Source organism: Passer montanus, unplaced genomic scaffold, assembly GCF_014805655.1.
Source record: "Passer montanus isolate IOZ18808 unplaced genomic scaffold, ASM1480565v1 scaffold31, whole genome shotgun sequence".
Classification (NCBI taxonomy): domain Eukaryota; kingdom Metazoa; phylum Chordata; class Aves; order Passeriformes; family Passeridae; genus Passer; species Passer montanus.
The window spans coordinates 4,723,915-4,745,148 of NW_024367819.1; the positions used below are offsets into that span (position 1 = coordinate 4,723,915).

At 34.4% G+C, this 21,234-nt stretch overlaps 1 protein-coding gene across 7 annotated transcripts in view; it reads left to right on the forward strand.

Moving 5' to 3' along the window:
* Positions 1–21,234, forward strand: part of CDH18 (cadherin 18) — a 293,583-nt gene that overhangs the window by 226,915 nt on the left and 45,434 nt on the right. For all 7 annotated transcript variants that reach the window (XM_039714880.1, XM_039714879.1, XM_039714883.1 and 4 more), the window contains 3 exons: positions 1,368–1,535; positions 13,177–13,364; positions 17,268–17,521. In XM_039714880.1, coding sequence (XP_039570814.1) covers positions 1,368–1,535; positions 13,177–13,364; positions 17,268–17,521 — 610 coding nt within the window. The remainder of the gene's footprint in view (positions 1–1,367; positions 1,536–13,176; positions 13,365–17,267; positions 17,522–21,234) is intronic.

A 21,234-nucleotide genomic window follows, 5' to 3' on the forward strand; every position in this document is an offset into this window, starting at 1 on the left:
AGAGTGCTGTACATAAAGCTCTTCTGAAGAGTAAGGCTCTACTTCTTAAGATTCTTTGCATTAGCAATTATTATATGATTAAAATTTACCCAGAAGCAACATCTGATGGTGCTTTGCTATTTACTTATTGGTAGCAAGAGCTCACTTTCAGAGTCCAATAGAAGTTATGCTAAAATTTTAGCTCTTTAAAAATGTAATGTTAATAAATTGGGCATTTTACATATTTCTTTATTTCTATGAAACACACTCCAGTCTATTAATATCTGTTATGTACTGGTGTGCTCAGAACTGCATACAGCACTCCAGATTTGATGAGCAGAGGAGAAGAATCCTCTCCCTTGACTGTCTGGCAATGCATTTCATGATGCAGCCTCGGAAGATGCTGGCCTTGTTTGCTGCAAGGACACATCACTGGCTCATGTTCAACCTGAGGACCACACCAGATTCTTTTTGAAAAGTTCCTTCCCAGCTAGTCAGTCCACAGAATGTAATAGTTCCCTACCATTGCACTTGACATTTCTCTTTACTGAATTCCATGATTTTTCTGTCAATCTGTGATCAAAGAAATTACCTGGGTTTAATTTATGGGTATCATCATAGGTGGAAAATGTCTCATAATTGAATCTGTGCCCATAGAGATGTCTCCCCCAGCTTTTATTTTAATCTTTGCTTCTACATGTATAGGTAACTAAATGTGAAAACAATTCTGATGATAGTGGATAAAAAATAATATAATTTTAGGATAATTCAATTTTAGTTTTCTCTCACTAACATAGTAATAACAATAAAAATCTTATATTTTACTTTACAGTTATTGATAAAGTCAAACATAAACAAAAATCTGTATGAATGATATGTATCAAAGACAAAAATACTTTTTTTAGATATGTCAAATAGGAAAATCTAGCTTTTGGGTAGTTTTAAGAGATATGTGTTGTGTTAATTAAGAAATTAACTTTTGTTAAAAAACACGTTATGTCTTATTCCTTGGGGTAAGAGTTCCAATTCATTTGTTTTTTTATTAAGTAGCTATTTAAAAGAGCTATATGAGAAACACTGTTTTGATAATGTAGTTTTGGGTCAGGAATATTATAAATTGCATTCTTTATTTAATGATATAATAATTGATGTAATAAATATTGTTTAAATTTCTTCATATTATCCAGAGGGTTTATTTTCTAGCGGCGTCTGGAGTTGTGTTTTATGTATGTGTGTATATATATATATATATATATATATGACACAAACAACTGAAAAGCACTTAGCTCCACCTTTCCCTTAAAGAAGGGTTATGCCGAGTCTTTGCTCTTGCTTGAACAAGCTAATCCTGATCTTCTGTTTGTTTGTTTGTTTTCTTTCCCTCACAGGAGTCATCAGGACTGCCTTGCACAATATGGACAGGGAAGCCAGAGAGCATTATTCCGTTGTCATTCAAGCCAAAGATATGGCTGGGCAGGTCGGAGGGCTGTCAGGGTCAACAACTGTAAATATCACACTCACAGATGTCAACGACAATCCACCCAGGTTTCCTCAGAGTATGTACAATTTCAACTGATATATAACTGATTTGAAAATCACGTTGATTTTCAGTGAAGTAACAAGCTATTAGCGAAATCCAGTTAGTAGTCAAATTCATGGGGAAAAGGCAGCTTGGAAAGCATTTGGATTCACCAATATTTTTTCGTTTTCCAGCATTTCCAGATAAAACACAGAGATGATAAAGCTATAATACTGAAACTAGTAAAGATTTCTTTCAGTCTAACCGCTGAGCAATATTGAGATGGGTTTCAAAGATATACTGTTCTCATATGTGGGTTATTCTCCAGCCCTTGTTAAATGCATGTTTCAATCATTGTGTGATTTTGTTCTCATGAGGGAATTATGATGTTCCTATAGATAACAGCAATGTTCCTGTAGATAACAGCAAAAGACAATTCATTAAAACATTTAACCCAACGTGCCTTTGGCTGCTTCCATATGTATCTATCAAATCATTTTCTTCTGCTTTCTCTATACCAAACTAAACTTTTAAGAACAATTACTACATTTCAGATGATCAAAATCAAAGATATTTCTCACTATTGGTGAGCAATGGTGGACCCTGACTTTATCATAGTTAAATTGCTGATATTGATTTCAAACAATATTATCATATGAATATATGAAGAGTTAATACCAGTGACCACAAATAGGAAGTTAATTTCTATCCAGCTCATTGGGTACGCATAGATCTGACACAGTAGCTGGGATCTTGTAGGAATTCTGAATTCAGTCGACAATTAATTTAAAACTCTTCTGGAACATAAATGCATTTTCTCTGCATATTGGCTAAAGGCCAACAAGAATATTGTAATCTGGTCTCAGACATTTCATGAGCTGTTGTAGAACATAATGGGCTGGTAGGTCAAGGTACATCCACTGGGAAATGCCTTAAGCTTTTTGAATTAAAAGATTTATAAACAGTAGTAGAGATCACAAGGCTCCAAGGAAAAACAAAGCTCCCGAGCAATACACATCGTATAAAATCTGGCCAAACAGTAAGTAGGCTTATTAGGAGTGTTGTAGAAATGAGCATCTACTCTGTGCCTCACAAAGACTTGAAAACACAAAGCTTTTGAAGCATACCCTTAAGTAAAATATTTTCGGTTTTGTGTTCCACAAATTCTTCATTGCATCCATCATTCTATTTAATACTACCTAACTATTGGAAAGGCAAAAGGTAAGGCTTATCTTTGAACAATAGCTAAATTAAAAAAGAAAAAATGTCCTAAGTTTCCTGCCGACTCAATGGATGCAGGAATGGATCCCTACCTATCAGGTTTCAAGAACTGGCCTCTTTTATTTTGAATTAAAGGCTTAGATGGCAAACTGATAGGCAGGCAGAAATGTTCATTGCCATATCTATTTATCTGTATTAATATTTTTTCAGTTATCAAACAAATATAAAATGTTCATGTTACAATTTGTACATTTTAAGGATTCCAATATCATTGAAAATGACAAAACATTTCACATTTAATGAAAACTTATTAAGACAGAATAAAATTGTATTTTAATATTTATTATTTTTAACGTAAAATAATATTTCTAGAACGAGTCTTGTAGAATATAAACATTTGCTTTTTTTCCGTACAGAAGATCCCTATACACAGTTATGAGTGACATTATTTCTTTACTCCTTTTCAAGAACACCCCTTGCAAAAGAGCAGTAGCTATATGTTAATAATAAAGAATGAAAATGCAGTTGATCTAAAAAAGGCCGTTTTACCATCATGAGCTATATACATGAGTCTTACCCTCAAAGAAATAACTTATTTGTTTATTTTTCTTCTGTTTCCTTTGTGTACCATGATTTTCAGTTAAATTTCTCTTCAATTTCCTTATTAGACGGAATGCTAAATGAGACTTACTGAGGCTTGTCACATTCAGAATTGAATTCAAGGGAAGTGCTAACCAAAACTGCCTATATCGAGTGTATAACCCTTGGGACAGGCTGAGCCTCAGCTAAACCACAGACTTTCTTTTGGTTAGTTTCCTTTTCTCCATTACCATACTTGTGAGTTTTGAATCTGATTCTAACTGTATGAGTACCTTACTTGAGAATGTGCTGGGAAGTACATCTGATTGATGCTGCTATTATTTGTTTCATTTATAAATATACTTTGTTGTATATATTTAAAATATATACCTTTCTGGCTTTAGTAGATCAGTGTTCATTAGACATGCAAAATGCAGTAAGATATGCAGGAATTTTCCTCTTAAAGAAACACTTTAAATCCCTACTTAAAACTTACAAATAAAGGTTGTAAACATATCTGCTATAAAGGGCTTATTGTGTTTTTCTTGGTATTCATTCTAAATAGAGTTGACTTTCTTTCAAAGAAAGTCCTACCAGAAGAGCAACAGTTTTCCAAAATATAAAAAAATCTAGGAGGAATAATTTTATCAGCCTGATTTCTGATGTAGGAAATACAGGTGAAAAATTCTGATAGCAAAACAGTAGTATGTCTCAAAAGTAGGAAAGGGGTTGTGTATTCAGCAGGAGAATAGCCTGAAACCTCACATATTTTTTGCTTATCAATTACTTCTTGTGTGTCCTGTGTAATATGGATTTCTTTTTCTGTATCATCATAAATTTCCTTTCTTTCAAGAGACAAGTAATAAATAAACTATTCAATGTAAGCTGACTGACAGTGCTCTGTGTGGGAAGATTTTTACATCTCTCAGTTCTTGTTAGTTTTGCCACTGATGGATCCCTGTGGTTGATGACTGAGGGTCTAATTTCATAGTCATAAATTTATTTCATAATTTGATAGAAGATATTCCATCTTCTAATAGCACTATTATCAGCCTTGAGCTACATCAGAATATTCTGTGTACTTCTCTTTCATTAATTCTCTCTGGTGTTGCTTAAGATGAATAAATTCTCTGTGTTTTGTTTAGTATGAAGAGATTCTGATAGCGTCAAGACCATCACACTAGGCAGAGGCTTCTATTGACATGCTTTGTACATCAAGTGCTAATGATTACATTCTGGACAGTGTGCAGAAGATCTATAGTTTCTGTGTCTAGACTCTAATTTATGGATTTTGATTTTTGATACAAATAGCTCCGTTCCTTAGGATAAAGAAGAATTTACATTAACTCATGACTTAAAACAATATTTTTAAATCTTGATATTTTCATAGCAACAGTAAACATAACGTGAAATTGCATATATGCATAATTAAATTGGCCACTCTTTTTACAATATTATTGTATGAAAAGTGCACAGCCATGTTTAAAAAGGAATGTGATATGAAGGTGCTCCTGTCAGTTCTGAAAAAGTAAACTCACATCCTAGAAGGAGACGTTAACTCTGTTCAGTGCTAATAAGGTATCCACTATCTGTCCTTGTTAATATAACTCATTAGTTAACTTAGTATCTGTATAAGTATCTGCTACTTATATTCTTTTGAAATTCGTACTCCAGTGTGGTCCTTTCTGTGTCTCCAGTTCCATGTAGTACATCCAGTTCTCATTATTTCCTGTCATGAGAAGTGTCATGATTTCCTGTCATGAAAAGTCAGCACCCTCTCACTCATCTTCTCACTGCCATGTGCTGCATCCTGTCCTGTCCCACCTGGTGACCAGACCAGGGCTATCTGCCTTCTCTTTTACCACTTGGCTCCTGCCACATATGTTGAGGAAAGCAAAATTTTCTCTGATTGTTTTTTAGCAGGTCCTTCTCCTTTTTTTTACCAAGTAGTTGTTAACAGGCTTATAGAATCATAATGAGTTTCAGGTCTCTGTCCTTCTGCTAGATTTGCCTGATATTGGACAACGGTTAAAAATTACTGGGTACTATTGAGTTAAAAGGGTTGCAAAGTTTTGTGTCCCCAGGAACTCAGATATTAAATAAAATAAGAATACGATAACTGGTTTCTCGTAAGATTGCTGACATCTCATCAACGAAACCTTTTTAAATCAGATTTTTTTGCATATCTAGTGTAATCTAGATCCTGTCCCTTGTGCCATTTATGGGCTTGAGAAGTGGAACCATATGAACCTAATACAGCTCAAGAAGTCCAAGTGCAAGGTCTGCACCTGGGTCAGGGCAATCCCAGGCATGAAAACAGAGTAGAAGAACTCAGCGAGAGCACCCCCGAGGGGAAGGACTTGGAGGTTCTGGTGGGTGAGAAGTTGGACATGCACAGTCAGTGTGCACTTGCAGCCTAGAAAGCTAGCTGCACCCTGGCTACATCAAAAGACCTGCACCCATCAGGTCAAGGGAGGTGATTGTCCCCCTCAACTCTGCCCTTGTGAAGCCCCACTCAGAGTGCTGTGTCCAGGTCTGGAGTCCTCAGTAGAAGAAGGATGTGGACTTGCTAGAGTGGGTCCAGAAGAAGGTCATGAAGTTGAAGAGAGGTCAGGAACACCTCACTAATGAAGGCAATCTGAAGGAACTCAGGTTGTCAACCTAGAAAAGAGAAAGCTCTAAGAGAGACCTCATTGAAGCCTTTCAGTACGTAGACAGGACTTATAAAAAAAGATGGAGAACAACTTTTACACAGGCAGGAAATTATATCAGAAGGGGGGACTTTTTTAAAGGGAAAGAGAGCAAGTTTAGACTAGGTATCAGAAAGCACTGGATCAGGTTGTTCAGAAAACCTTTGGATGTCCCATACCTGGAAGTGTTCAAGACCAGGCTGGATGGAGCTCTGAGCATCCTGCTGCAGTGAAAGGTGTCCCTGTCCATTGCAGAGGAGTTAAAACCAGATTTTCTTTAATCTGCCTTCCAACCCAAGCCATCTACATGTGGATGAATCCAGCAATGATCCAGTATGCAGTGAGTATTAAGAAGCATTTCAGTCCAGAAATTATTCTAGTTTTAAATGTTGCTTATTTATTAAGATTTTTTCATTATAGTTAGATTAATATATTTTCATTATTTCATGCGCATAATTTCTCATCTGTGTAACTATTACATTTTGATGTAATAATTGCACAACATAACTGTGGTGCTGAAAAGTATTTTTCTTCTCACATCTTTTTAGAGGTAGATATATGTTGAATTGATTGAGGTTTCAAAGTCAGTGCTCAGGTTTCAAAGCGGATGCCTAGTGAGTGACACTTCCTTTGTGTGTACAGTTGGTGTTCAGTATACTGATTTTCTGACTTTACAGAGAATTATCAAAAGGCCCCTGACTTTTTTTTTTTTAAAGTGGCTAAAATGTTACATCAGAAACAGAATGAGGGGCAGGTATCAGGTTTTCATTTCTGTCAGTTTTCAGAAAATTCCTCCTGACTGTGACAGCCAGGAGCAAAGGTAGCAGGGGAAAGTTACTACTGTGTGCCTATATTACCTCGTCAAAATGTTAATTTTAAGTATGTCTGGGCTTGATTTTCTAGAAGTATTTAGCATCATCTGCTTAGCAAGGCTATTGCACAATGACAACAAGCTGTTTTAGGGAGTGGTAAAAGAGCCAAGACTTGCTGAGTAATTTTCTAAAATTTCGCTCTTTGTAAGAGAGATACTGTGTCTCTGTAATGTGCTAGAATCAATCATTCATCTATGGGATGCCTTGGACATACAAGAAACACATTACTTGAGATGTTGAGATGTTTTCATTAAGTTCAAAATGGAGTTAAGACATATAAAATAAAAGTATATGTACTTTTGAGTCTATGCTTCCATAGACTGGAAAATGTTTTTTAAAATGTTTGGTTTAGTTGTTTTCTTTTTTTTTTTTTTTTTTTTTTTTTGTGAGAAGAATGGTATGCTCTGATATTTGCACAATATTTGAAGTTAAAGCTACCAAATTATTTCATATATATGTCACTGAAATCTGACATGAGTTATTTAATGGCAGTTGATCACACAGGAAATCTCATGATGTTCTCTTTCTTGAGCAGAATAGGTGTGGTTTCTGTAATCAGTTTTTACTGTAAAATTTAATTAACTAAATATAATACTTTTCAAGAGTATTGAATATCTTTTAGTAAAAGTCTCCTTTAATGAAGATTCATGACAATAAAATTTGGTGACAGAATTGTTTATGGAATTCAAATATTTCAGGATGTTGGGTGGGGGAAAAATTTATTTATGTCAAAGTCAGATTAAATACTTGTAATAAACATGTGATCTACATACTAAGTTTTTGCACCACCTAGGTGCATCAGCTCTACGCATAACAGTACCATGGAGTGTTATTTCCTTTTATTGAATATTGTCAATAAGGATTTTTGTGTACCAGGTCCATTATGAATTATATATATCATACATATCAAAATAATTTCAAAACACTCTAGACAGAAAAAAAAAAAAAGCTGCATGTTTTTGTTGGTTTGTTTGTTTATTTTTCTAAGTTTTCTGGATAAGACTGTAATGGTTTTGGGAATGAGGGAATGTTGTTTGTTTTTCTCTCAGACTAGAGAATTGGGAGCAGGACCACTCCATTTTGAGGAGTATTCTTTGGAAAGCCTTAATTTTCATGTCCTTTATGAAGTTAAACCCCAGTGTGATCACAATCCTAGCGGTACTAGTGCCAGGGAAAAGCAAGCATACAAACAACAACACAAACACAGTCCAAATGTAGTTTAACCCTTTTACAGGTATTGCTATTGCTCTCTGCTTTACCCAAGCTGCCTGATGAAGCAACTGTTCCCCTTTAAATAGCATAAAATATGCTGAACAGAGCACAGGCTCTAGAGACTGCTACAGATCACACCCAACAATTAAGTTCCTCATTAGTGATTATTATGGAGTGCATATGTTGCTTTTCCCATGTCATTTGCATAGAAAATATGTATTTGGGGATTCAATACCTAAAGGCAAGTAGTAAATCCAGGAGAAACTCAGTTTTCTTTATGTTTCTGCTTTTAGCCATGAGCAGCATAAACATTACAATTTTTACAAAAAGACAGAATATTTTTCTTCTCCAAAATCAAAAGTTCAGTATTCTGAGGTCAGAAAGTTTTCATGAACTTTCAGCTATTGTCTCTCAAGGCAAAGTGTCATGGAACATAAACTGATCACTGATTAAAATCTTAATCACAATCATAACTCATGTTTTGTACTGAGATGTAAAAGACAAAGACATTGAGATATACAAGTCTTGTTTCAGCCAAAAGAGTCTCTTGCATCAAAGAAGAACATTTGGGGTTTTGTTTCCTAAATTTACCCAGGGTTTCTATGTTCTTCAGAATTTCAAGGCAAGCAAAAGTTTGAAGGGTTTGAGTTTTGGAATTTTGATTGTGATATTTGCAAATAAAAAGTAATGTCACTTATAATTAAAATACATTTAGAAAGTGCAATAGCATGGGGGTTATTGGCAAGGAGAAAGAGTAAGCCAAACATACCTCTTGAAAATTAGTTTTGTTTCATGAAAGAGATGACATTAAAATAATATTCAGATCAAAATTAGTAGATATAAAATTGACTGAATTTCTGCAATCATAAAAGTCTCTGTACTTACAACGATGATGGATTAAAATTGGACTTATTACATTAAAAATAAGCATAGTAAAGGAACATGTGACATATGTCGAAGACATACTGTGACAAATAGGCTTCTAAAAAGATTGCAGTTGTTAAAGAGAAATCCAGAATATTCTGTTACATGTAATGAAAGCAAGCAGCTCTGTGAATGAAGGATAGCTTTCTCAAACATAGCTACCAAGGAAGACTGAGCACAGTCCACAGTTGAAGCTCTGCTTTAGTTTTATCAAAGATGGCAGGCAGGGAAACTTGAGACATACTTTTTTATTCACGTGAGACTTGAAAAACTAATACCACCCAAAGCCCAGCTTAAAGCAGGTTCAGTAAGATCAAGTCACTTACAGTCTTGTCTAGTAAAGCCTTGAAAGGTCCTTTTTACATCCCTTTCTGCAAAACTGCTTTACAATTGGCTGGCCCTGGCATGTACTGATGAATGTCATTATTCCTCCCCTGGTGCTGTTTCTGAATGTCATGAGGTTTGTTTTAGCACATTTCTCCAGCCCTTTGAGCAGTAGCCCTGCCCTCTAGTGTAATGAACACTTTTATCCAAGTTGGTGTTCAGTATTTTCTTTTCTCCCTCCCATTGTTAAATATGGTAATGTCTGTGTTCAAGAAGACATTGTAACCTGTAAAATCAAAATTATCAACAGAATATGATAGATTAATAAATACAATAATTTCAATTGTATGCTAATTGATTTTCATTAAATACTGTTGCACTTCTTTTTTGAGAGGTTCAGACAGAGAGAACTCTCTTTTCTGTAAGTAGGGTACAGCCTTGGATGTTGCCTGTAGGCTAATTGAAATTAAAGTATATTTTTCTCAAGATGAATGAATTGTTTCTGTAGTATAATGACAGAAAAGACATAACGTTTATTGACAGATGAAAATCATATATACTTGAATTTGGAAAATGTTTCAGTTAGCACAGATTAAAGTCCTGCAAAGTGGTATCCTATACAGTACATTACCTGGAAAAGAGTATTAAATTCCTCATATCATGAGCAAAGGGAAGGCATGTGAGTGAATGTGATAAAAGCTAAGAACTGAATCAGCCAAAATTCTTGATCTGTAATAATCAGGCCATCTCCTCTAGAAAAAATTAGACCATCCCCAAAGATTTCTGCTTCACAACAGCTCCTGGAAGTCTGCAATACTGAAAGAATAAAAACAATCTGTTCAACATGGTCAGATTTGGTGGAAAGGTGTTGCTATAAACTGATCTTTCCTGATTCTCAGGGCTCCTATCTTCCCAATCAATTGTTTTAGAGGGTAGGGACTCATAGTTTGAGATACAGAACTGTAAATTCACATCTTATATGCACATCCTATAATTTACAGTGCCTATCAAACTTTCTTTATCCAATGCCCAAGCAAACATTCACAGAATCAGAATCAGATTATGCTGAGTTTAAAAGGACAATAAGTGAGTCATTAAGTCCCAATGGAGAGCACCCAAGAAGTCACAGCCGACAAGCACCGGAGTACACACCCAAGCGTACCTGAGAGCATTGTCCAAATCCATCTTGGGTTCAGACAAGGCTGGTGCTGTGACCTTTTCTTTGGGAAGTCTGTTCCAGAGCTTGATTGTGCCTTTTGTCAGTTTCTTTTGCTAGAAATAAAGTTTATTTAGTGTTTAACATTTCCAGTTTCACCACTAGTCTAAAAAAATGTCTGTAATATAGTTTAATCTTCATATTGCTTAATTTTATCTTCTTGCATGTTTAGTTTTTTTAGATAGTATTAATTGTTTTTATCTATTTGGCTCATGTCTGTATGAGGTATTGCCAGCCTGTTTCTATGAAGTAGTGGTTAAATACTTGTTGGGAGACATTTCTGACCTAAGATTTTTTGATTTTTTCAACAGCTTTCTTTTAATTCTAGCTACATTTTTTTAACATTTCAGTTCTACAAAAACTGACATAATTCATGAGTCATTTCAAATATTTGTTTTGCTTGAAGTTGTAGTATCTCAGAGTTTTTAGATAGGTATCAGTAAAAGAATTTTCTGAAACAGATGGCTAACACTTGGGGTGTGATTATAAAGCAGAGCATAGTGTCATTTAGATAAATATATTTGAATAAGTTCAACTATTTGAAAGTCTCCAATTAGTTCACCCTATCATATGAATTATAGCACATCCTGATGTGGCTTGATTCTATGACATATTTTTAATGGCCTTAACCTCTTCCTTTTTGGAAGAGCAAAAGTGTCAGAAAAACATATTTTGCATTTATTTTAACACTGAGTAAATGTTGAAATTAATCTCAATACATTATTATAATTTTATGTATAAAATAAAGCAACCAGCAATATGAAAGTGTCAGTTCACATCATCTGTAAGCACAAAATTTTGCAGGGAATTTATTTGGAAATTTGTGTAGGTGGCTTTTGCACGCATATCAAAGAATTGCATCAAAGTATTAACTATGAGTTTTAATTGAATTAAGTAATTGTCCTGTTACATCAGTGTTGGTATTTTCATTTTTTACATGTTAAGTTCTATTTTTTCTCTTCTTCTGCTGGACATTTCTTATTTTCCTTAAGATTTCCTAATGAATAATAACTAATTTTTTTTTGTTTTCCTATGAAATCTCTTTTCCTTTAAACTAACAAAGATTAATGCATTTGGCCATCCTTATCACACCACTAGTTGTTTACTAGTATTATGGGATAGTATAAAAAAAATTAAAAACAACAAATAGATTTAGGAACAGTTGTGCAAGAAATTATATAGATTTATAATTAATCTTCAGTTTTCTAGAAGTGACGACAAAGGCAGTTATATTTTAGTGATGACATCTATTCCCTTTCCAAATTGCAGCTTCTGTAGGTTGTTAATTTCTTCAATTCATCCAAACAGTGGGTTTTTGCCCCTCCTCAGGTTTAATCTCTGGATTCAATTTAAGTTTTGCATTTCTTTTTCTACATGCTTAACAAGGGCACCTCTACAGTCATGCTATCTGGCTTAAACCCAGCAAACCATAACAATATGTTAACTTTTATATGTCTCTTTTAAATCTGCTGATCCATTGTCCTGCCACTTAGTTTTGCACTATTGCACTGACTGCCACAGAATGCCTTCAAGGAATATAAAAGGAACCTGGTAGAGTTTCAGAAGATCTGTAATGACAGAAGTTATTTTTCTTTTTTACTGTGTTGGTGGTTGGACTGTGATGTGAACTCTGCAGACTGTTATGGAGGCATTTGGATTGGCGTTTTTTAGATGGGAAATTATTATGTCGTTGGTATGTTCACACCTGCTATTGGATGTGAATTATTCTTTTCAGTTCTGGTAGATTTCATCATCCCTGCTGTATTATAAGGGTAGCATTATTGGAGAAATCTTCTTTTAGCTGTTTTTCTGGCATAGCTACAGATGATAATTGAGGTTTACATAATGACATTATGTCTCTTTGCCACTTTTATTTCCTTGTGGCAACTTCTTGTCCTCCAGAAAACTTTGTACCTTTTAGAAAATTTTACATAAAAGCATAGAGAAAGTTAAGATTATCTTTCAAAATATATTTCACTTACTAATTATTAACCTAACAGGTTAGAAAAACATTGACAGGAGGTCAGAGCTGTAAAGAAAAATTTTTCTGGGCACAAATGTGTAATACTTCTTTGTACCCATTAGGTTTATTTTCATTTACTATGGATGGCCGTTAAAATTTTTTGTGCAAAAGGCAAAACATTGAGATTAATTCTATTTTTCTTTGGTAAAAATCATGTGTTGAAAATGTTGATGCAATGTGCAAAAATTGACATATTTTGGGAAAAAATGCAAAATATTTTTGAATTCAAAAGTACTCACTTGACCATGCATTTAATTATAAATTGATGAAATATATATATTTTGGTTATGGAGAATAAAAACTTGTAAAAATACTGGTATGAGTAAATTCTGTATTAGCAGAATGTGAAAACATTCTATTAATACAGTAGTTGTGAAAACTAAAATCCTACATTAGGTAATTTGGATTTTGAATAGGGAATGAAAGCATCCCAAGTGAAATACAATTTGGTTTTGAATTCTTTCAGAGATCTAAAAAATTCCTATGTTTATTTGTCACTTCACAAAATTAATAAATACCCTTCCATTGACTCAGACATCTATCAAGCAGCTAATGGTTCTCTAATTTGGTTTGACTAGAAAATATCCAAGCTATTATGGTTTTTTTTTTCCCCTCAGAACATTATCAACTGTATGTTCCTGAGTCGGCTCAAGTTGGATCAGCAGTTGGCAAAATCAAAGCAAATGATGCAGACACTGGTTCAAACGCAGACATGAAGTACACAATTATAAATGGTGATGGTGCTGGGGTATTCTCCATATCTACTGACAAAGAAACAAGGGAAGGAATTCTCTCTTTGAAGAAGGTAAGCCACAGAAGATGTAAAATTTAGGTGAAAATTCTACTTTTGTCCCCAACTTTCTTGAATCTTGGCATACAAAGTTTATCTCTGGCAATGAATATGTAATTCATTTTTCATAGACTGTTATTCTTTGATTTGCTTTCCAGTTGGTATCTATGATCCAGTATTGTGCTAAAGACTAAAAATGTGACTTGGCAAGCTATCTCAGGGTTATCATTTGTATGTAGTTCCTACATTTGTCCCAGTCAGCTGAGAGTTCTTATATGGGTTTGTTGTTATTGAGTCTTGTATATATAAATTATATGTATCCATAGATCCTAAAAATTAAAAGTATCTATTCAAAATTGCTAATATGAACTATGGTCTTGATTAATGGTTGGAGAAATGAAATCCTGTGAAAATATGAAAGAAGAGAATAAATAAAAAAACTATCGTAAAGCATGATTTTTTTTTTCTTCTGAATAGATATATGTGTATTTAAGGTATCAAAAATAGTTTCTAACTTAAGGAAATATTATTTTTATAATTCATAAATATTTAAAAGATCTCTTTCAGTATCTTAAAAAGCTTTAACTCAGTGTCTTTTATAAAGGTTATGTAATACCCACCTTTTTCAACCTCATAAAAGTAAACTGTCTTTTTTATACCACTGAATTTATTTCTTGATTGTCTTGCTATAGCTAAAATCATAATCTGTTATTTCTTCTTTAAAATGAGCATTGTACTCTCACCATGGCTACTGTTCATTAACTACAACATTTATGCATATTCCAAACATGAAGCAGAAAGGAAGAATTTGCAATAAAATAAAAGACATAGAAAAATCTGTTAAATCACATTTCTTACTGGTTTTGCAGAGTAGCTTCAAAAATTTTTAACTATTATTTAGAATATGAAAAAAGCATGTGTTGCCTGTTCTTTTACATACACATGACAATAATTTGGATCATTTTTACATCAAGACAAGAAGAGGTAAGTTTTGCTTAAGTAATGTTATATTCCAGTTGAGCAGAAATTCAGGACTTAAAAGTTACATAAATTTGTGTATCATACCTCCATTATTTCCTCAGATACCTTATCCCTTTGTACAGTAATAAAAAAGTGATCTCGTTATTTTTTTGGTTTTTGTTTGTTTGTTTGTTTGTTTTGTTTTGTTTTGTTTTGTTTTTTTACTTTGTTTTATTTTTTGGATTTTTTTACTCAGATCTTGTATGCAGTTTAATAAGTAAATTATATTCTGTGTGCTGTAATTGCTTTTATTTAGATTTGGTTTCAAGCTGAATTTTTTTGGTAGCCCACCCAAAATAAATAATCTAAACTGAGAACAGAAGTGTTTTGGTTTTGTATATCAGATACCAGTGCCTTCTAGAACACTAAAATATAATTATTTATCTTCTAGTAAATCTCCAGGAGAATTTACAGTAGGCACATCAGAAAAGTGAGGAGTAAATATATTATTGTGTCTAATGACCTGAAATCCTCATCAAAATATTAAAGCTTCCCTTATGTAAGATTCTGATGGAAAAATAAAATTTTTTAGTGCCTCCATTTGTATGCAAAGGCTAGGAGTGTTAGAATATTTTTTAGTCTCATTCTGGGCTGACCCAAAACATTCAGTACTTTCATTGTCTTTCTTATTGGCAAACCTGTGGAGCCATTCTTCAGTCTCAAAGATCCTCCCAAAAAGGGTTGATTACAAATTGTCATTTAGTATTTCTACTTTACCTCATGCATTTCCTCATTGGAGTGATAAACTGGAGGAAACCCAAACAAAATAACCCATTAAAAGCTATTATTCTCTGTATCCTTCAAAGAAAGAATGGTCATCATTCTCCCCCTTTATCATGATTTTCAGAAAAATGTGTTAGAATTTTCTTGATCTCAAGTCAGCCAGTATTATTCAGGTTTCCCAGAAAAAGCGTCTAACAGCCCATGTCTCTTCAATTTTGTGAAACTGGAAAAATTTAAAAAACAGATAGTTACTTCCCCTAAAATTCTGTAACTCTTTTTGGGAGTTACAGTTACCCTAACATGAGATTCATTTTGGGAGTCTCACATTAGAAACTTAAACTGCAGTTTAATGCACAGCAGCATTTTCCAGTTAGCCCCGTAGCTGGTCACTTGAGCTATATTTGGCATTTCCAGTTTGGCACTATTATAGCCAATGAATATATACTGAAGTTATGTTGGTAATTGTAATGAAAGAATATTATTAATTGGGAAAATAGAAAACATGAACAAAAATTATGTTTAATTCATCTAAAATATAAATGTTTTGCTTTCTTTCTGGGAAAGAAAATGATCTTTAGACAATGATAATTTTAAGTAAATACAGAAATGTTTTGCATATTTAGACACAAAAGACAAGTGTGTCTCTCACCTGATATCTACAGCTAATGATTGAGATGTTATAGGAAGAAAAAAAAGAAAATGAAAGCAAAAAACTACTCTGACTACATTTAAAATGTCTGCTTTTTGTGTTTATCTGAATAGGTTTTTTCAATTAAAAAAGCCTTATTGTCTCATCAAAGAACTAGATAAAAGAGTTTGTGTTACTACAAGACTTTGTGTCATTCCTCATGTGTTTTCTGAGAGAAATTAATCTTCCTGTACAAGTTAATTCAGTCATTGTCAATATAAACTGAGTTTTCCGAAAAGACATCAAAGATAAAAGTGCCAGTCCTATTTTAAACCTGTTTATTAGAATATGCATGCTACAGAACAATGAAAATCACTAGTCAATACTTGGCTGCTCATAACAAAAAAACCCCATGAATTAATGGGCATCTGAGTTAGAATTTAGTAAACATATATTTCTTTATGAATTGACTTGAGTAGTACACTTAGCTGTATTTTCTTGCATAATAATAAATTTACCAGGCTATGGTAAATTTTCATGCCCTTAGAACTTCTTATTTTTACATTCAGGAAAGGGAAACAGAGAATATGAGGGTCACAAAAGCCTTATACTGTTAGAGTTCAGAGAATGAATTAATTGTCCTTAAGTACACAAAGTAGAAATCAGACAAATATATCAAGTGTATATTAATCCTGATCAGTTTTTCTTATTCACCATCAGGCAAATTTATCGTAGATTTCATCTAAAAAATGCACACTGACAGTGACAAGCCTTATATTGAGTTCCTCATATGTCTTGCCTAAAATATTACTTTGCCATTTCTCGGGGTGACAGGAAATACCATTTTAAACTTGGATGAAAAGTTTTTGTTAGATAGACTGTCATGTACACATAGAATGATACTGGTATCAGTGGAATTCTGCCATGCCATAACGGAAATAAAAATTCTAGTTCTAAAAAAAAAATTCCACGCATATGCAACGTCTTTTAATGATATGACTGTGTTTTAAAACTGTTGGAAATAGACAGATTACATCTGCTGTTTTACACTGAATGAGTGTTTTCCTGCAAGAAGTTGAGTTTATTCCGTTGAGAATAAAAGAGATGCCCAAAAGAATTTTAATGTCACTGTCACTGTCTATGACACTTTTTTTTATTTAAGATGTGAAGCTATTTTAATACAGGATACATCAGTCTCTACCTTCTTCAGGATTTAGGATTTACTGATTAAAACCAAAAGGTGACAAAATCCAGACACTGCATTATAATGAAAGTAGAATCTGAGGCTCATTCTAAATCCTGGCCTATTTCCAAAACTAGTATCTTTTCCAATATTCTGTTGTAGAGAAAAATTGAAACCATCCTGCTTCATTTATATCCTTCTACATACAAGGTATGACAGTGGCTGCCAGAATATCAGAGAATATCATCCCTTTCCAGTAACATGAAGAAATGTTTAAGTTAAACAGAAAAGATGTTGTTAAGTTGGTAGCAGGCTAAACTGGAGAACAGAATGTCTCTGAGAATTTATTTTTTTCTGCCAACAGCCACTCAACTATGAAAAAAAGAAATCATATACACTTAATATAGAAGGAGCAAATACTCACCTGGATTTTCGCTTTTCCCACTTGGGACCATTCAAAGATGTAACGATGCTGAAGATCATCGTTGGCGATGTGGATGAACCCCCGCTCTTCACTATGCCTTCCTATGTCATGGAAGTTTATGAAAACGCAAAGATTGGGACTCCTGTTGGCACAGTAACAGCACATGATCCTGATGCTGCAAACAGTTTAGTGAGGTATAGTAAGTCCAAATTATAGGGATTAATTATTCAATCATGACATTGAATTTCACAAACTGAACTGTTAATGAGATCTGGAATGTATGAAGGCTGTTAATTCTAGTATATAAAGGGAAACATAGGTTGGAACAGTGTCATGATTAGTCTGTGTATATTAGATTTAGTAACATACCCTTCAGCCTTTATTTGGTTTGCATTTTAATTCCCATCATTGGTCTGAGCAAAGGGCTGATTTTCCAGTGGTGTCCACTGTAAATCTGTTAAATATCATAGAACTGTTTTCCTCCTGTCTGTCAAAATTGCGCTGGCCATCTGCACACTTGCTGCACTGTAGTTGTCCCAGGGGATTGTGCAAGACAGCAACATGTTTAGATACATCATTCTTTTAGAGAAAAGCAGGATCATTTTTACAAAACTTTGGTTGAGGATGAGCACAGTATTTTATAACATGCTTCAGCTTCAGTAGAGCATCAAAATAATCAAAAATGTGAAATACTGAATTTTGTGGAACAATATATGAACTTTATGTTTCAAAGGTGGCAGTAGATCTAAAAATTTTCCAAACAAATATCCACAAAAGCATTTTTGATGCTTTTCCTTTCCATGACATAATGATATAGCCTTTGTAGAAATAATTTTATTATGTCCTTGGAAAGCAGTTTTCTTCAGCTAGTTAGGAATATTTAGTCTCCTGACTGAGTTGAAATCTGCTGGGTATGTGTAATAGTCTTAGTAAGATGAAACAATCTTTTCAGAAGAATGAAGACATCAGATTTTTATGGTTCTTTTGTGATAATAGTCTAAGATTCAAAATGTTTTGTGTCAGAGAATCAATATATGCAATTTCTTAGTGGCAAGTTATCGCCTTTGAAAAATTTCCACTATGGTATTTGTGCCTAAATTGTAACATACATAATATATTTTTGCTTAAAATAGCTGCCAAATTCCTGTAGCTCTAATACTATGATTCTGAAGCTATTAACACGGTCAGACCAATTACCATCATGGAAATTTGTAGTAGGAAGGACAAGTGCGTATTTGATTAGCTGGTCCATAATTCAACTGCCTGTTGCCCATAACAGTTTTGTCTAGAGATAAATCTGGTAAAAGGGAAGCAGCAGCAGTTTGTACAAAACCTCAAAAGCCAGAAGTAGATTTTCTGGGTGAAACAGGCAATAATCTGAAGTAAGAGAGATCAGAAGGAAATATATTTTCAAATATTGAGCTTTTCGTATTTGGTTGGGTTTTTTTCCCCAAACTTGAATTTGTAACCAGTGATTGAGGACAGAATATTAAGATCCATATTATTAATATAACTGTCTTACTTTTGTCCATAATTTTTTCCCTCAATTGAGATTATATTTTTGAGTTGATCCTTCCATATCTCTGTCTCAACAGAGAAAAATATATATTGCTAACACAACCATGCCAAACCATGAAGATCTGAAGGGAGCTAGTTCTCACTCAGTTACATGTTAGTGGGGTTTGGCAAGGGCAGTGGCACCTCAGATATTCTGTATTGTGACCAGGTCCACCCTCTAGCCAGGCTTTGTCCATCTTGGTGGAACTGACAGTGAATGTCATTCATGAGAGTGTCGGTTTTTTATGAAGGTGCTGATTCTCTGAGGCCTGAACTGACATCTTACTGTGTGGGACTCTAAACAGACACTAGCCTGGGTTGGTGTGCCCTCAAGTTTTCCTTGAGCTTCCTGCTGTGGGAGCAGAAATGCTGGTCTGAGAATGGACAGCTCCAATCCCCCCTCACTTACCTCAACTTCACGCAGAAACACTGATGTGGTACAGAAGGGCTTTGTATGGTTTCAAGATCTGGCTCAGCTTGGGAAACTATGGGCTGGGAGAGGTGTGACCTGAGAAGTGGGACAGGCTGCATGGACTGAGCTGCTGCTCAGAGACCTGCCCCATGCTCCACTCAAGAGCAACAAGGAAAGGAGCCACTCAGAGGGGGCTGTATTCCTCAGAAGTGTGCATGTGGTGCACCTACAGTCTTTTGTGCCACAGGAAATGCCTCTATTATTTGTCTGAAACCCTGGTGAGTCTGAAAGACAGTCAGAAGTAATGAGGTCACGTCTCTTCTTTGTTTCCCCACAATTCCTAGCTAACTGAAAATGAAAATAGTGGTTACAAAAATGGAATTAGGAAGATTCAGTGTAACTTTTGTAGAAAGCAGAGACCACAATCTCCAGGGAAGATACGTACAAACAGGACTTGAACTGTAGATCTCTGTGTAGCAGGGTAGTAAGAGAGCAGCACTTCTTATCCAAATGGCTCAGATACGTCTCCAAATACTGTGAGGCTACAGGGCAAGATACCGAGCAGCGATTTGCTTATCAGTCTTTCCTAATCCTCTTGTGCATCTTTTCCACTTTATGAGGATGCTCGCTGCCGTCTATGAGATTGATGAAGCATTTAGGCACACACAGTTGAAACCGTATCACTTTGCTATTCATCTGCTAAAAGAGGTACAGTGCTGTGATTTGTTCACTGCCCAATTAAGTAACAGTTTAGTTTGATAGCAGAAACAATTCCTGTACACAGAATAATGGTTGGAAGTGTAGTTAAGGTAATTAACAGTTCTGAAATATTTTAAAGTTATTTGAACTGAACACAAAAATAAATAGCAGCATCTACTGCTATCAGTAAGAGGGAGACAAAGTGAGTTTCGTCCTTATTTCCTCATTGCAATTTCATCTTGTTCCTGACCTGAGCAGTCTTCAGAAGGACTGACTTTTTTCCAGGGCTTGTACCACTGTTTAGTCCTTAAACCCCAGCAGAACAACCTCTGTAATAGTAAAGGTAGGTAATAGTAATGGGGTCTTATTATTCAGTACTTATCTGATTGGCAATTTGGATTGTTCTAAAGGATTTATCTTTTCAAGTTGATTGATTTTTTTTTCTTTAATAAGATAGAAATACATTTTCAGGGAAACAGTTTTAAATGCTTTGCTTTAGAATAAGATTATTATTCTACTGAAATATGAAAAGCAAGATAGAATAGAAAACATAAGAAATAAATATATTGAAACTTTATCATGTATTAATTTTAAATATATAGGGGTTTTGAGTAGTTTTAATATCACTTAAAAATTTACCTAAAAATTGTTTTCTAAATCAACAGAAAACATCTTTATTTGTCATTCATTCACAGATATTGCTACCCTATTGGGACATTTATGAGAAACTAATCCCCTTTCATTGCTTTGTGTCAAGTATTCTGCCTTCATACTCATATCTTTTGTTGCTTGAAAAGGTCAGCATTAAGTCATGTCTTATAATAATATCTGATGTGCAAGTGGATCTTCAAAAGTATCTTCCCACACAATACGGAAGAAAGCATGACTATCAGATGCTCTAATTACAATTTTTTCTTAGTCCCTTATTCATTTTAAATCTCTGTATATCTACTTAGAAATTATCTTTTTCTCTTTCTGAACTCATACATAGAAGACCTGTGTGGAGATTAGGTGTGCAAACAGCTTTTAATCGGCAAGGCACCCGGCTGATAGTGCTGCCTCAGGACAGGGCAGAGCCTCTTGAAGCCCTGACATCCTCCTGTAGGTGGTGATCCTTGGGTGGTGAGTCCGCCCAGGCACAGCTCATGCTCCACGTGATCCTTGGAGCTTTCCAACTGCCTCTGGTCTGTTGCCAGTGAAATGTTTTTTGGGAACATAAAGCTGCAGCTGTTCCCCTAG